This window comes from Xiphophorus hellerii, chromosome 10 (genome assembly GCF_003331165.1).
Source record: "Xiphophorus hellerii strain 12219 chromosome 10, Xiphophorus_hellerii-4.1, whole genome shotgun sequence".
Classification (NCBI taxonomy): Eukaryota; Metazoa; Chordata; class Actinopteri; order Cyprinodontiformes; family Poeciliidae; genus Xiphophorus; species Xiphophorus hellerii.
This window is the reverse complement of record NC_045681.1, coordinates 1,144,370-1,160,882: the sequence shown is the minus strand read 5'-3', so window position 1 is coordinate 1,160,882 and position 16,513 is coordinate 1,144,370. Positions and strand designations below refer to the sequence as shown.

Below are 16,513 nucleotides of genomic sequence, written 5' to 3'. Positions count from 1 at the left end.
AAATATTTAACATATTTTCATGCTGATATTATATATAATTTGGCTCTATACAAATGAAAACGGATTTGATGAAACTGATAAAATATTGATATCTTGAAGTTTTCTTTATGTACATAAATCGCTACAATGGGCCATATTTGGCCCAGGAACCTTATATTTGACACATGAGGTGACAAATCAGTGAAAGAAAAATCAGTGAACATGCCGGCTCCTCCTACTGCTGAATTTGTATTTGTTTCTTCTTTATGAAAAAAAAGCTGTGAATTTTTAAATCGATTAAAATATTAATTTTTATCTTCCCATCATGTTTTTCCCTCATCAAAAATAAACCTGCAGTGTTGCTTTGATTCTTTCATGCAGGTTTGAGAAATCCTATGATCTCCATGGCAACAATTCAGCTGTTAAAACATCTGGATGGACCTAGCCCCGCCCCTGAGGTGCAGCTCCTCCCCCACTCAGCTCCTTCAGACTAGCCAGCAGCAATTAGCCACCAGCTCATTATAGGAGCTGCTGCTCAGAGAATCTCTGGTAGAAACCTTAAAGGGTTAATAGAGGAGCCATGTTGGGACGACTTTCTGGAGGCGAAGTTTCAGAAACAGCCGGAGTTCTTAAAGAGACAGAGGCGCAATTTCAAGGCGTTAAATCAGGAAGTTAAATTTCTTTTAAGTCACATCTGATATATGTAGCATTTTTATAAGAACTGAAAGTAGCATATTACTTGATTGTGCTAACTGCCTGGAAACCACATTAAACTGCCCCATAAAAATAATCAGAAATGAAGAATTGAGAAGAGATTTCTGGGCTGGCAGAGTTTGTTCTGCGGCTGAAATCCTTGGCAGTCGCCGTGAATCCCGGTAAAGCCTGTTTGTTTGTGGCAAGCTCAACGTCTCGCTGCAGCACCATCTGTGGCCCTCTGGGTAAAACGCGTGCAGCAGCAGCCCTCTGCACAAACCCTTCATAAAACAGCAATTAAACCTCAAAGTTAAAGTTAAACAGTGAGATGATCAACAAACCGTTTATGTTCTTAAACGTTCAGCGAAGTAATGAATCCATGTGACCTCACAACGCGGTTTATGTAAGAACTGCAGCGGTGAGCAGCGTTTATGCTCTCATCCTTGCTTTTAAGGCCCATTCAGAGAGAAGAGGAGGTGAAAGGCTGAATTAAACACATTAATGTGCGCAGCAGAGCACTCTGCGGCCCGCCGAGAGACGCACAGGAATCCAGCACATCGGCCTCTTAAGGGCGCCATGAACCTGAGCAGCTCTTGTAGCTGCGGCTCTTTAAAGGTTGCATCGCTCGGTTCTGCCCACTGTCCCTCCACCAGGGGAAATAAAGCCGCCTCCCGCCTCGCCTTGTTAACACACATGGTGCTGAACAAAGAGAGGAAAGTGGGTCATGAGCGCCAGGCAGAAAGAATCTGCAGGGTCTTTATTTAGTTTAAATCATGTTTCCTTTAATCGTCTTGCCTTTGTGAAGCACTTTGTGATGTTTACATCTGTGAAAGGAGCTACAGAAATAAAGTTTTATTTACTTACTTTATGTTCCGGTGAGATTATTATTATTATTTATTAAAGTTTTTATTATTTTAGAACATATACAGTATGTGAACCCTCCCCTCCGGTGAGATTATTTATATTAAACGAACTTTGAATCAGTGGTTCTGAAACTTTTCTAGTTGTTTTTGTACCTCTGGAAATACTCAGATCTGCAAGAACCGCTGGGAACGAGGAGGTGGGCAGATCGGCCCAAAATATCGATACCAAGTCAGTACACTGCAAAAACACAAAATCTTAACCTGTATTTTTGTCTAGATTCCAGTGCTAATATCTTAGCTTGAAAGAAGACAGAATTAACTTACAAATAACTTTTCAGAAAGATAAACGAGTCAGTAATTTCTTAATATTGAAGAAAAAGTTCTAGCTCCACTGGCTGATTATTACATTTATAACAAGACATTTTTCCCATAAAAAAATACAACTTTTTATCAATATAAAGGAACTTTTCCCTTAAAACAAGCTATGTCTTGCTGAAAAGTTACATGTAACCTGGAGTTGTTTTAGATATTTACATTTTAGATTAGGCAAAAAAACTTGGTGATGTTTTGTATTTTTACAGTGTACCAGTAGCTGCATTTCCAGTATAAATGTGAGCAAAACATTGTCAATATTCCAAAATAATATAGAGATATGCCAAAAAAACTATTTTGCAATTGTGGTTTTTCCATTAAATAAAAAATTTAATTAAAATCACATTTGAAAAAGTTTGTTCACATGATAAATCATTAAAAAAAACACAGCGCCATCCTCCTCCTACCACTTCCTGTCGTCTTCTTCGTCATTTCCACCAGTAGTAACATCCGGTTTTTGACCAGGACTCGTGCTAGGACGTCATCCTAACGCAAAAACGTTTTATCAAAAACCCCGAGTTTTGCTTCATGTTTCCATGAAGCAAATTTATTTTCATAGCTCCAGTTTGTGCAGTCGTACGGTCAGAAACGCAGCTAGCATCGCAAAATCAATACCTTCGTTTCAGATTCCCTCTTGAAACTTACTTTAATTTTCTATTGTAGTTTCTCAACTCTGCAAAAAAAGTTTTGATTTGCTCTCAAATGTTGGATTTTTGTACTTCAACAAAATGATTAAGAAACATCCAGAAGTTTGATGAAATGAACTTAAATAATCCAAAATATCGGTATCTGTGGGTGATCTGGGTCCAGTACTGGTGTCAGATTGATACCAGACGTTCTGCACCAGGAGAGACTCAACGCCACTGACCTTAAACTGTGTTTGCTGAAGTTAAAATCCTTCACTTCAGTTTCTTCATTCTCCCATCTCAACTCCAAAATGGATGACACCGATGGAGTAAAAGTTGCAGTAAAAAACTCACTAAATGTATTTATTTTTACCTAACTGGTGATTTGCAGAGTTCTGAACATGGTCTGTTTGTAAAGACTTAGTTTTGACTTTAATTGAAACTGAGGGCAACAAAACCCCCAAAGGTCTCATTTCTCAGCATTAAACTGCTTCGTTGTTTCCTCTCTTTTTACTCAGATTCATAGAAACAAAATTGAGAAACTAAAACCTCAATTTGTTCTTTCGCCAGTCATCTCTGTCTGAGTTTGAACAGTTCTTGTTTATACCGTGCAAAAGCAGAAGCTGCTGACAGGATGGATTCAAAAATAAAACCTTTATCTGAAACCACAGAGTCCTTAAAAGGCAGTAGCATACACATCAGAATCAACTTGAAGGAACTTAAAGCTCCGGCTCTGTCCCAGGGTGACCTCTGACCTGGGGCAGAAGGCCTCTGGTTGTTTCCATGCACGAAGCTGCTGCAGTAACAGGCTGATGCATCCTGGGTGCACAAAGGAGCGGTGTCACAGATCCTTCCTCCCAGCAGCTGCTAGACTTTCTGTTTTTTATGCACAAACAAACCTGCATAGTTTTCACATTTCTTATATTAGCATGCTATTTTTAATAACTGTACAACGCCTTGTTCTTACGCTGTAACTCTGCCTGAAGTTCACTGTCTACTCTTTAATTCTCAGTTTGATGGTTTTTTCTCGCTACATCATTTCAGGAACCAATGACTCAAATCAATCTGCTGGTTCTCCTCAGCAGAAAACGTTTCAATAAACTTTAAAATAAACTGAGCTTAAATGTTTGATAACTAGGATCATCTGGGATGTGTGTGTGATTGAACTGAAGATGACACTTCTTGTGAAATGGCGCCAAAGAAATAAACTGAATTGAATATAATATTTTTCTTGTCTTGTTTTTATTATTTTACCTTTGTGTGAAGCTGCAGGTTTAACATTTTCTTTCATTTTGCTGCTTTGTGCATAAACAGGGTTTAAAACGCCGATGTGAGAACGTTCCCTGGAAAACTCTGTTTATTACAACCTGTTCTGTAGATCTGTGCTCCAATCCAGATATCAGATGAACTGTAGAAGGAATCACCAAATTATGAACTCAGACTCTTTTTATAAGCAGTGCGGATCATAAATAAACGCTGGGCCCATTTACAACAGATTGGCAGGAAAACCGTCCCATTCAGCATCTACAGCCTGATGGTGAAGGATCATCACGTCTCCTAAATGTCTCCTTTATTTGATTCAGGAAATAAAGTTTATGCTTTTGTTTCCTGAATCATAATGTGTGCGATGAGGCAGCCAGTGCAGCCAGGTTGCTTTATATAGTAGTGAGAATAAGCTGAGGGTTGAGTCAACAAAACGAAGCAGGAAAAGAAGAACCACAAAAAACAGGAACCTTTTCTGAGAGGCATTACTACTCATTGGTCTGTAATGCCTTCAACTTGTTCTGCAGATAATAAAGAACCAAGCAGAGGCTCCAGGGACGTACAGCGGTGGCTGTATTACATAATGTGAACTTACACTAAAACTCCGTGGAAATGATGAGGAACAAACATGAGGTTTGGACTGGAAACGTTCAAAACTGAGGTGAAGAGAAAGAAATTACAATAAAAGAAAACAAAATCCACAACAGCATCATCAACCATTTGTCATGAATACATTATAATTATTTCAGTAATTTGGTGTTGGGCAGTTCCAGAAACTAACCAGGCTGCTGGATTTGTCTGAACTGACAGTAACACAAAGTAAATTACTTGGTCATTTCTCTAGAAGGCTGTAATTCATATGAACACATTTATCTCAGAAGCAGAAAAACCAACCAAAACGAAATAAAATCCTAAAAGGTTTGCATATTAAAATGTAGTAACACTCCTGTACATAATTATTATCTGTGACTACATGGTGATGATAAAACTTTCTTTCATCCACGTAGGACTGAAGTCACGCTTTTTAAATCCACTGGCTCCAGCTGATTCCCTCCCACTGACTCGCATAAAAACCAGCTTCTCTAATTTAGGTGTGAAAATGAAGCCCAACCTAAAACTTGACTACATGACAGAGCTGCGGTCAAATGTCTTGTTTTCAGTTCAGGCGCCTGCTGGAAATCAAACCTTTTCCTGACAAGAGTCAGCACTTTGCATAGGAACGCCTGAAGTGGTGACATGGTGTAAAGGCCATGGATGGCATTGTGGGGTTTGATATGGTATGATTTGTATAGCGTGGTTTCATGTGACATGGCGTGGCATGGTGGCATCTGGTACCGTATGTTATGATCTGGTATGTTATGATCTGGTACCGTATGTTATGATCTGGTATGTTATGGTAAATGGTCGGTACTTGTGCAGTGCCTTACAAAGTCCAAAGGACCCCAAAGCACTTCACTCTACATAATTCACTCATTCACAAACGCATTTGCATGCTGATGGTGGCGAGCTACTGGACAATAGCCACAGCTGCCCTGAGACACACTGACAGAGGCGAGGCTGCCCTGCACCAGTGGCACCAGTGCAGGGCAGAGGTGGGAGTAGAACTAGCAACCCACCAAACTGGTATGTATAGCACGGTACTGTGGGTTGTGATGGTTCGGTACGGTTCAGTTCTGGTGGTCCAGCTGCGGTCGCCTCTCTGCAGCTCAGAGATGTTTCTGTTAGTTTCTGAAACAACGAGGATCTTCTGTTCCTCTTGTCAATGATGTCGTCTGAATTTTTATATTTCATAAAAGCACAGTAGGTCACGCCCTTATTAAATGAAGAACATGATAAAGACCTGAGTTTCATTCTGCTTCCGAAAAAGTACAAGCAAGCTATTAAATAGAAATCATGCATAAATAATTCACCAGAGTTTAAACTGCGGCTTGTGAAGCAGCAGGTCTGATGAGCAGGGAGGGACTTTATCTCTTAGTCTCAGCAAACCGTCAGCGGTTTCCTTTATTGCAAGCTCCCATGCCTAAATGAAGAAGTTGACTCATAACTTTACATTAAAAATGAACTTTTATGTTTTTGCAGGTTATAAAGAGGAGATTCTGATCCAGCCGCTATGATCTCCATTGTATCATGAGGTTTACCTGCTTTTGGCTCAGGAATGAGTTCTGATTATATTTTCATTTTGTGGTTATTAGATTCAAAGTCTTTCAAAAATTACAAAAAGCACCAGGAAGTTTTGGTTTGCAAATGCAGATTATGGTCAATCAGATCAAACCTGTAAATAATCAATAATCAATGGCCAGCATGAGGAAACGAAGCAAAACGGAACATGAACTTGATTAAAATAGTTGTTTCTCCCGTTTTGTCACAGAAATCATACAGCGAGTTTTTTCGACATGCTCCATTACTTCACTATTTAGAAGATGACCCCAGATCTGATTGGTCAGATGAGAAAATGGAGGAAAAGCATCCAGGAAAAACCAAACAGGGAGAATCCTGACTGGTAATTACAGGCCACTGATAGACTCAGAAACAAAACAGACAGTTTGCTCTACAATTACACATGTTGGGGTTTATTGTGGCTTTACCTTAAAAGGTCAGGGTAGGAAGTTATTAGAATGTTTTATTGCCTTTTTGTCCCATTTAAATGTCTTTGCAGGTCCCTGTCATTAATAGTTGGTCTGAAGAGGACAGATCTGTTTTAGCCTGCTTGTCCTTTCAGTGTTGGTGTAGAGGAGCAAAAGCTACGAGAGGAAACTTCGTCTGATTAAAAAACAGAAATGAAACGGAGCTGATGGAGGTGACTAATTAAAAAGTCATTGAGCTACTGCAGACATCAGTCCATTTCTAATATCTGAAACGTTCTTCAGGTGACAGAAGGCCGACTTTGTAACTGTCTTTATGTGTCTGAAGGTTCAGGTCTCCACCCAGATATCAGGCCTGGTTTCTGGTTCTGGTCAGTACTTGGATGGGTTCTGAGTCACCTGGTGACATCATGATGTAGAGCTGTGTGTCATCTGCGTAGAAATGGCAGCGAATGTTATTGTTATAATCTGAGCTAGCAGGAGCCTGTGATGTTTCCTATTGAAACAAAGAAATCCCAGTTCTTTATGTGGGATTTGAACCAGCTGAGTTCTGGACCGGAGAGTCCGACCCGACTCTCCAACCACAACATATTCAGTAATAAGTCATGATCCATACTGAGGTCCAACAGAACTAGCGCTGTGGTTGGTCCAGTGTGTTTAAATGGATGTCGCCAAAGACTTTGACTAGGCCAGCCTCAGCAATGCTGTAACCATGGAAACCAGACTGAAATACGTCGTCATTCAGAAACTACCTGTTAAAACAAACACAGCTTTTTCAATAATTTGACAGATGAATGGGAGGTCAGAGGTCAGCCTGTAGTTCTGTTTGGTCCAGATTGTTCTGTTTTAATCAGAGGTTTGATATCTGCTGTTTTTAAAGCCTGGGGGGGAAACGCCTGATGAGACTTTCTTAAGAAGTTTAACTGATTTATAATATCTCCTCAGTTTTTATGCATTAGTTGTTGAAATTCAGCCATTTTCTCTGCATCTGTTATGTTTGGGCAGAGCATTGATACTGGGCTGGATGTGCAGATTGATCAGCTAATATTTTAAATGTCTCTGTGTAGAAGTTGGTAAATTCCCTGCAGGCTCCGGTGGAGTGAAGTTCAGACGCTACACTGCAAAAAAAAAAAAAAAAGTCTCTAATTTACCGTTAAATACCGGAAGCTGTGATTACCAAAATGTTATCATATTTATAGGGTAAAATTCTGACAATCACAGCAGTTGGCATTTTACTGTAAATTAGATATATTTTTTTTTTACAGTGTACAGACATAGTAGGGTTTGCTAATCTGTCACCTAAAAGGCAGGAGGATTGTTGAAGTTTTGAGGACTTCAGCGGATGTTTGTGTCCGTGTTGAGTGATGCCTTCGCAGGTTTCACTGTGGACCTGGAACTGAGTTTGCTGCTATTTTCTTAGCAGTAATAATTTCTCAGACAATTCTGATCTAAACTATCTGCGGTTTTAACATCTGAAACGTCTCATTTTTGGTAGTAATAATAATCATCATTATTGTGATCAATAAGGAAGGTCTTTATTCAGAAAGTGTGTTCTGTTTTCTTATTGCAGCATTTTTGTGTTTGCTCCAACCCTCCACCCTCTTAACACCACTGAACTTCCTCAACAGCAGAGAGGAAGGCCTGAACAAATACAGCTTTGTGCAGATGTGACCTGGGGAGTGGGAGTTTTTCAGTCTCAAAAATTGAAAGACTAGAAAAGGACAGTGGCCAACTTCTACTGTTTGGACTGAGGTTATTTGTCAGTGCCCAGCGGATGAGCCGACTTCTCATCTGATTTGTTTGGAACGATGGCAGGTGGACGAGAACTGCTGCTCCTGGCAGGTAAGGCAGGAAGCCGTTATCAGATCGATACCAGTTGATCTCTAAACATTCACTTTTTACTGGTTTGGCTGGTGTTGTTTTTACTTAATGAGTAACAAAAGTTTCTAAGCTTCTGCGTTCAGTTTCAGTTCAAGTCAGTTCAGTTTTATTGTTGACTCATAGTTTCCCTTAAAACATTTCTAAACCAACAAATATAGAAGCATCAATGTTTCTCGCTTTTTCAGTGTTTTCCTGGTGCAGCAGAACCAAGAATGGTTGAGATGCAGAGGAGATAAATGAGATAAATCACAGGATGCAACTACTGCATGTTCTGGTCAACCAGTCTGTTAAAACCCCGACTTGTCGATTTTTAAAAATAATTAACATCTAATTATTGCAAGGTCAGAATATCCTTCTAATGTTCCGATTTCATTGAAAAACATTGAACAATGCCTGTAAAATAATAGGAACGTGTTTTATCTGTATTTGAGGGAGTTCTATCAAATATAAATCAAAAATTTACAGCATTTTTGTCCAAACAACTAAACTAAGTAAACTATACTGAACAAAAATATAAACACTCCATATAACATATTGTTGCCATGTGGCGTTAATGGCTGTAAATGAGCATCTGCTGACATTTTATGGTACAAAAGTAACATTTTTCTTGATCTGTGTATAACTTTTAATCCAACTTCCTGTCAGTGAGCGTTACTCAGTGAGTTGTTGTTTTACTCAGTGCAGGGTGGGGCATGTCCACTGGCTGGTCAGACAAAATTTGATTCTTGAGTTGTGTGTGAATTGTGAGACAGTTATTTTTTGTTTTTGGGCATGTGCACCGACTGATGGCACCCTTTGAATTTCGTTGTCCTTGTGATAATGACAATAAAGATTTATCTTATCTTATCTTATCTAAAATGAGCAACAGCTGGACAATCCTTGGACTGGACAATAAAAGGCCCCAAAATGTCACATTATGTCAGAAGTCATAAAGTCTCATAAAGTTATGTGGGAGCCGTTGGCATGTTGGATGCAGGACGCCGTACCGATGGTCCGATAATGTTCCGTTATCGGACCGTCGGCCGTTTAAGAGTTGGTTTCCAACAGACCGGCGCTTGCAGATCCTCCTCATCCTCGTCTGACCGCTCAGCACCAGACGGCCACATCGGCTCGTCCGTCTGAGGATCGGCTCAGACCAGCGACACTCAGCTGATGAGACTACTGGTCTGAACAATAGACGCATGGCACCTAAGGCTGTCCGTAACCGCCTACGGGAAGCCAACGGGGTCAGAATCAGATTCCTCAGCCTGACCCTGATCATGTTCAAAGGACTGTCAATCTGCTACAAACGGCCGACATGAAGATCAGTGACTACTGAAAATATAGTTTGAGTTTCTCTATATATTGTGTAACCCAAATGTTCATAAAACTCTTATATTTGACATGGGGCTTTATATTTTTGTTCAGTGTAGAAGAAAAAATTCAGTTCTTTTAATTTTTCATATTTAAAAAAAAAAACTTGCACAACAGGATAGATTACAAACTTGTTCTGAGTCTCTGGTCAAAAACAAAGTGCTTTGAGTATTTTGCTTTTACAAACAGGTTTGGTGTCAGTTGAGGACGAACTAACATACCAACTTAAAGCATGAAGCGTTGAGAGTTTTAGGTTTCCTTGTGGTGCAAACTGAAAGTGCCCAAATACAGCAGCTTTGTGCAGATGTGACCTGGAGAGTGGGAGTTTTTCAGTCCTCTCAAAAATCGAAAGATTAGAAGACAGTGGCCGACTTTCCGATGGTAGATAAGATCGGCGGGTAAGGCCGGTTTCACATGAAACCAATCCCACCAGAACGTCACAATCGGCTGAACGCCAAGCACTCAAAATTAAAGAAACTGGTGCCGAACAATCCTACAGCATCCTTATTAAACATCTATTAATTGACCAAAAACCTCAAATATGTATTTATTGAACATCAGAATATCTTTTCATTTAGAAGTTTTAGTTTCCCACAAAAACTTTTTCATCTGCATTTCAAATGAATTAATTTCAGTTTATGTTTTTTGTACAGGTAGCTTTATTTAGCCTTCTGAATAAAGCTACATTAAAATAAGTCAAATAAAAACAAAAGCAGAGGAAAGAAGTAGAGCAGCTAAATTTAAGTCATTTTGTGATTCTAAGTTCTGTGTTTTAAATAAATAATGCAGATCTAAATACCAGATTTTATTTTTGTGACTTTAAACATATGATTATCTGAAAGTGAAAAAATATAAACAAATGCTAGTTTGTTGGACCAATTAAAACCAATTGGTAATTTTTTAAAGGATTATTTCTATAATTGAATTCAGGTGCAATATTTGTTAAAGGTGCAAAATGTAATCAAATATGTAGTTTGTTTTATAATGGAAGTCCTTTTCCGTTATAAGACGACATGCAGATGAAAAAAATTATCAAAAGGTTTTTTTGCTGATAATCTTTCTATCAAACACAGAATATTTCTATTCTAACATTTTTCAAGTTAATTTCAGTGCAAGTTTAAGAAATACTTCCAAACTGATCAGAAATATGTTTGATTACTAAAAACAAATTAACTCTATTTTGATCAATATTGCAGCAGTGATCGCTCTCCTGGTGCAAACTGAGCAGAAACCAACAGGTAACCCAGTTTTCTGACAGATCCTCCATGTTACTCCCTCATGGTCATAATAACGCTCTGATTTTTAAATCCTCTGCATCCTTAGTGTCCATGATTCCCAACCTGACAGAGATCTTCACCGGAGACTTGCTTTACTTGCACTGTGACGGTGATCAGACTGGGAGCCCAACAACCTGGGATTTTAATGGCAACATGGCAGCGCAAAATAACACTCTGAAGATAGCAGCTGCTTCCTCCAAGGACTCAGGAATCTATAAATGTACAATCAACGGCCAAACAAGTGATGACTTCAACTTAAAAGTTCTTGGTAAAAATACAGATGGAAAATACGGAGCTCAAACTCCCAAAGATGACAAATAAATAGTTCACTGATTGTTATGATGAATGTGTTTGTGTCCAACACAGAATACGTTCCCATCGCATCACTTAGCATCGCAACAGGCCAGCCAGTGATGCGCAACAACGCCAAAGTTCTGCTGGAGCTTAGAAACGATGAAGGACTGGAGGGATGGCTCTGCAGAGTCAACCGGAAAAAGGACACCAAAAGAGTTAAACTGAAATTGAACAATGCAAATGCAACATCATTTATCTTTGAAACTTCTCCACTGAAGGTACCCGAGACCATCTACTGGTGTGAAAAGAACGGTACAAAGGACAGAAGCAACCAAGTTGTTCTCAGGACCACTGGTAGGGTTAATATTAACTTCATGCCCTTATAAGAGACGCATCACCAACAAGTTAATATATGGCTTAAAAAAAGCCTGGTTTAGTCTGGTCAGTTTGGAAAGCCCTGCCCACCAACCTCTAAATAAACTGTAAAAAAAAACTACAGTGGACTCCCGCTTATTCAAGGGTTTTTCTGTGGAAGGTAACTGCAAATTATTTGCCTAGTCGCAGAGTTTTCATAGAGCATATCTAAAATATTGTAAAGTAAAATGCTGCTTGGGAAGCTGAAATACTGCGGTGCAATGCTACTGAACACGCTATTGGCGCTGATTGGTAAACCCCAAGGAACGTTCTTGGGGTTCTACGTTTTCCTTGGATATCTATGTCTATCTAAGGAAAGCCATAAATATTAACTTCTGTGATAGTGCTAAAACAGTTCCCACTGAACATATCAATGCATATTAAGGTATATTTGACCTTTGAACTATAAAATAGGCAGTTATAACTATGTATTCCAGTATTGATGGATTTTTAGCTATTTGCGGCATTAGTCACTCCAAATACTGGGGGTTCACTGTGGTCTTGTAGTTTATGAATATTAAACTTTACCAGTGCAAAATAATCATTCCCAAACAAACTTTAAATGGTGGAGTATTTTTAGTCTAAAATGTTCTTCTTTCATTTAATCCTGTTTTAACTGTCTTTCAGACAATGAAGTGACTCTGGAAATGTATCCGTTCCCTGCAATAGCAGGAGAGAAAATGACCCTGAGATGTCTTGTGTGGGGAACAAAGGAAGTTATCCAATCTGTTTTCTACAAAGAGAACGTCATGACCAAGACAGTTCATGGAGATACATATAATGTCCCTAAAGTTACTGAATCTGAGATGGGAAGATATCGGTGTGAAGCCACCTACAGATACAAGGACCAGACAGTCCGCCCACATGTATACGAATCTGATGTTCAGGATTTACCTGTCCAAGGTAAATTCAGCCGTCCCTTTCTGAATGTCATTGTTCTATGTACGTACGACCGATGTCGTCCATTTACAGTTTGCTGTTGACTGCTAAGTAGTTTTACTGGAATCAGACTGTCAGACTAGCAGCTGTTCTTCTCTCCAGAAGCTGCAGTGAATGCTTCACTGCTGTTGGCTGGGCTTTCTTTTTATCAGCTTCCTTCGTCTGGTTCTGATCTGGTGAACGTGTTATCAGCTCCAATCAACTGTAAAACCAATCAACAGAAAAATAATACCCAAACATCTTCGGCTTTTTTGTTTAGTTGTGACCAAACAGAAGCTGACATTGTTTGTGCTTTTGGGTCAGTAGTGGTGCAGATGTTGGAGTTCAGGCCTGGAGCCCATTATCTTCCTAACTATGGACATCAAAACATCACATTTGGATAAAATGCTTGTCAAATTCATTTTAACTAAGCTGTTCTTGTTTCACTTAAGTATTGCAATTTGCTGACGGATTTATATATTTGACTGTAAATTTTGTTTGCTGTGAGGTATGAATAACTTTTGGCCCAGCAGTAACGGAGTTGTTCTGCCTGTTCCAGTTCGTCCCGTCGAAGCGGTGCTGTCTGACACCATGCAGTGCTCCTGTCCGTCATGTGATAAACAGGAGGACATCAAGTCATACATGTACTACAAGCAAAATGGTAACTCCTGGACGATGCTCGGTCAAAACAAGCATCCAGACAGTGACGGTACTTACCACTGCAGAGCTGTTTTGGGCAACATGAGGACTTTACCCAGCAAAGCTGTGGCAAGTGAGTATCTACTTATAAATCAGCTTCCTCCTGCAAGCTTCCTGCAAGCTGCAAATCTAGCAGTTTACTGTAAAAAGTAAACTGCTCAGTGAACTGAGTGAATTAATCATCAGCGGTTAATCATCCAAACTAGACGATGGTGTAAATTAGTGTCTTCTAGTGACAGTCTATAGCTACTCTCCTCACTGAGGAGCTAGCAACAACGCTGATGGACGCTAAAAACAACTTCTAATGCTGCGTTCAGACCAAACACATTTCGCATGTCAGAAGCTTGATATCAAGTGTCAGAATTGCTCTTGACGTGCATTGGGAGGAGTCTTGTGGCTTTTTTTCTCTTCCAGTCTCTTTATACAATGGTGGGTGAAAAATTGAGAGTGTGTCTTGGCTTTAGTTAATGAAAGCAAGTACGCCTCTGTGGTATGTTTGAATTCAGGTGAGTTTCACCACCTAGCTGCGTGCTCACAAAGCCCAGTTTGACAACCTGCTGATCTGCGTCGGTGCCTACATCTCCTGGCAGGACACCAATTACATCCCACCGCTATGCTATTCACACAGGCCAATGAATAGCATAGTGGAGTCTCTCTGATTGGTAAAAGTTCAATTCCAGCATCGGTTGAGCATCAAATGCTCAAAACATTTCAAACGTGAGACATGCTGCCAGACTTCTCATCATGCCATAGACGAACATCCACGTAGACATTGCATGTAAACCAGTCGCATCTGACACTCAAACCGCTTTTGATCTGAATGCAGTATTACTTCACTTGCCAATTAAACTCGGCAGCCCTGACTTTCCAAGTTGACAGTCCAACCTCAGGAGGCTTTAGGAGTTTGAGCATGAAAATCCCAACTTTATGAAACCTTGGTACACCCTTCATGTTGCTATTCTTTCATATGCTAATGTTCCATGTTTCTTTTTCAGAAAATCGCAGTATTTTTTCATCGGTGATTGGGATCTTGTTTTTCATCATTGTGCTGGGATTGCTCATTTTTGCCGTGGCATTTTATAAGTGGAACAAGAATAGAAATGCGAGAGGTTAGTGCCAGTCTTCTTGTTTTGCACTTTTTGACAATGGTGGTGATGGTGGTAGGAGATCAGACCGTAATCAGTGGGTTGCTGGTTCGATTCCCGCTCCGGTCACCTCTGTCGTCATATCCTTCGGCAAAGCGCTTCACCAGATGCTGGAGGTGGTCAGACGATACGGGGGTGCCAATGCAAGGCAGCCTTGGTTCTGACTTAAAGCGCTGTAGAAATACAAGCCATTTACCATTCTGCTAACACACAATCACATTTCTCTCTTTTATTATTTTAGTGGACATTTACGAGCAAGTCCCGATGAGGCAAGGGGATGCCAATTATGAGGCTATAAATATGAGGCAAGTGAAAGAGGGTGAATACGACACGCTTCAACCTGGAGCAGAGGGCAGACAGAAGACGGGTGGCGAATACGAAGCACTGACGAAAAGGGAAGGCAAAGACGAAGTTTACCACACTCTGGGAGAAAACGTAGCGTCGGGTGGAGGAGACGGAGGTTACCAAGCTCTGAAGACAGCAGGAATACAAAAGGATGAGTATGACACCCTGAAAACCAAGCAACCGGAGGGCGGGACGGGCGCAGAAAGTGGAGGAAACGGAGGTTACGAAGCTCTAAAAACGGCAGGAATCCAAAAGGATGAGTATGACACCCTGAAAACCAAGCAACCGGAGGGCGGGACGGGCGCAGAAAGTGGAGGAAACGGAGGTTACGAAGCTCTAAAAACGGCAGGAATCCAAAAGGATGAGTATGACACCCTGAAAACCAAGCAACCGGAGGGCGGGACGGGCGCAGAAAGTGGAGGAAACGGAGGTTACGAAGCTCTGAAGACAGCAGGAATCTCAAAGGATGAATATGAAACCCTGAAAACCAAGCAAGCAGAGCTGGAGAAAGTGGAAGAGATAAAAGAGGAGAAATGAGAGAGAGGCTCTTAGAAGAATGACGAGTTTCCTTCCACTAGATGGTGGACAGACCCGCCCAAAAATGATCCTCAAGTCAGAAAATCAAAACTTTGATACATTTTCACTCAAGTAGAAGAGAAAAGTACGTCCAAAATGTTAAAAGTGTTTGGTAAATACCAAGTAACGGTTTGATCACAATATCTGATTTAATTTGTGTAAATTAATCATCAGACAAGAAAAAACAGTTGTCTGCAAATCCTGGTATTCTAAAGATTATGAAAAAAATATTTTGTTTGCAACATAATGTTCATGAAAACAATACTTATAGAAGGTAAAGTATATATTATGTGAGAACAAAGTACTTCTACTGACAATACATACGGTATACTGTACATTAATGTGACCTACCAATGACACAACATATAGAAAATACTATAAAAATTAACTTGTCCTAACAAAAGCTGTAGATTTATGTTTCTGATGTATTTTTAATTTTTCTTCAGTCAGTAAAGTAACTAGAGAGTTACTTATTTACTGGATAGAGTAGCCAGAACTTTTTACCCATTGAGAGTACTGTTACTTAAAAAATAATATTACTTAAGTAAAAGTACGGTAAAACTACTGCTAGAGCTACGTTTTTATAATAGTTACTAAATGTGAGTTACTTCTCACCTCTTCAAAGTAGTCAGTGACAGTATGTACATAAAAAGAATAATAATAAAATACATTCAATATATTTCCATTCATATAAATTGTGTAATTATGGAGAGAAAATGTTTTTGGTTCACCTCTATCATTTATGTTTATTATTTAAATAATTAAAATTATTAAAATATCAACTGATAGATAGAAGTACAACATTCATTTTGGGAGATGAACAACCAACAAACAAAACTCTGGAATCAGAGTTTCCACTTTTCTTATTTTTCAGATATTTTCATACGTTTTATTGCTTACTTTCATATTTCATGTACTTTGAATCGCAGTGATAAACATTATTTACTCATCTTGCTTAAACTGATCAAGCTGATGTAACTCATACTTTAAGTTACTTTAAGTTCTGACAATGTTTCCATTACATTTTCAAGACATTCACAGCTTCAGAATAAGAAAATTAACATTTATCAGCAAACCATGCAGATTTTTCTATCATAAATGCAATATTACATGCTTCAGTATTAATCTTACAGATTTCTTTTTTTTATTGCAGAAATCACATTTTTGTAAGCAGTTGTAAACATTTTTACAGTATTTTGTTTTTTATTCAAATCTGCTCAAATAAAAGTTGAA

The 16,513-nt window shown here is 39.3% G+C and overlaps 1 protein-coding gene across 1 annotated transcript; it reads left to right on the top strand.

The window, feature by feature from the left end:
- The first annotated feature begins 8,020 nt into the window (after positions 1–8,020).
- LOC116727550 (Fc receptor-like protein 2) lies at positions 8,021–16,429 on the top strand. Its single transcript, XM_032575043.1, has 8 exons — positions 8,021–8,220; positions 10,809–10,850; positions 10,936–11,157; positions 11,256–11,537; positions 12,225–12,500; positions 13,075–13,287; positions 14,210–14,323; positions 14,601–16,429. The coding sequence occupies exons 1-8, from the start codon at positions 8,187–8,189 to the stop codon at positions 15,239–15,241; spliced, it is 1,824 nt and encodes a 607-aa protein (XP_032430934.1). The 5' UTR covers positions 8,021–8,186; the 3' UTR covers positions 15,242–16,429.
- The last annotated feature ends 84 nt before the right edge of the window (positions 16,430–16,513 follow it).

Coding starts and splice junctions, on each gene's coding strand:
- LOC116727550 (XM_032575043.1), top strand. CDS start 8,187: ATGGCAGGTGGACGAGAACTGCTGCTCCTGGCAG. Junction 11,158..11,255: donor CTTCAACTTAAAAGTTCTTG/GTAAAAATACAG, acceptor TGTCCAACACAG/AATACGTTCCCATCGCATCA. Junction 11,538..12,224: donor AGTTGTTCTCAGGACCACTG/GTAGGGTTAATA, acceptor ACTGTCTTTCAG/ACAATGAAGTGACTCTGGAA.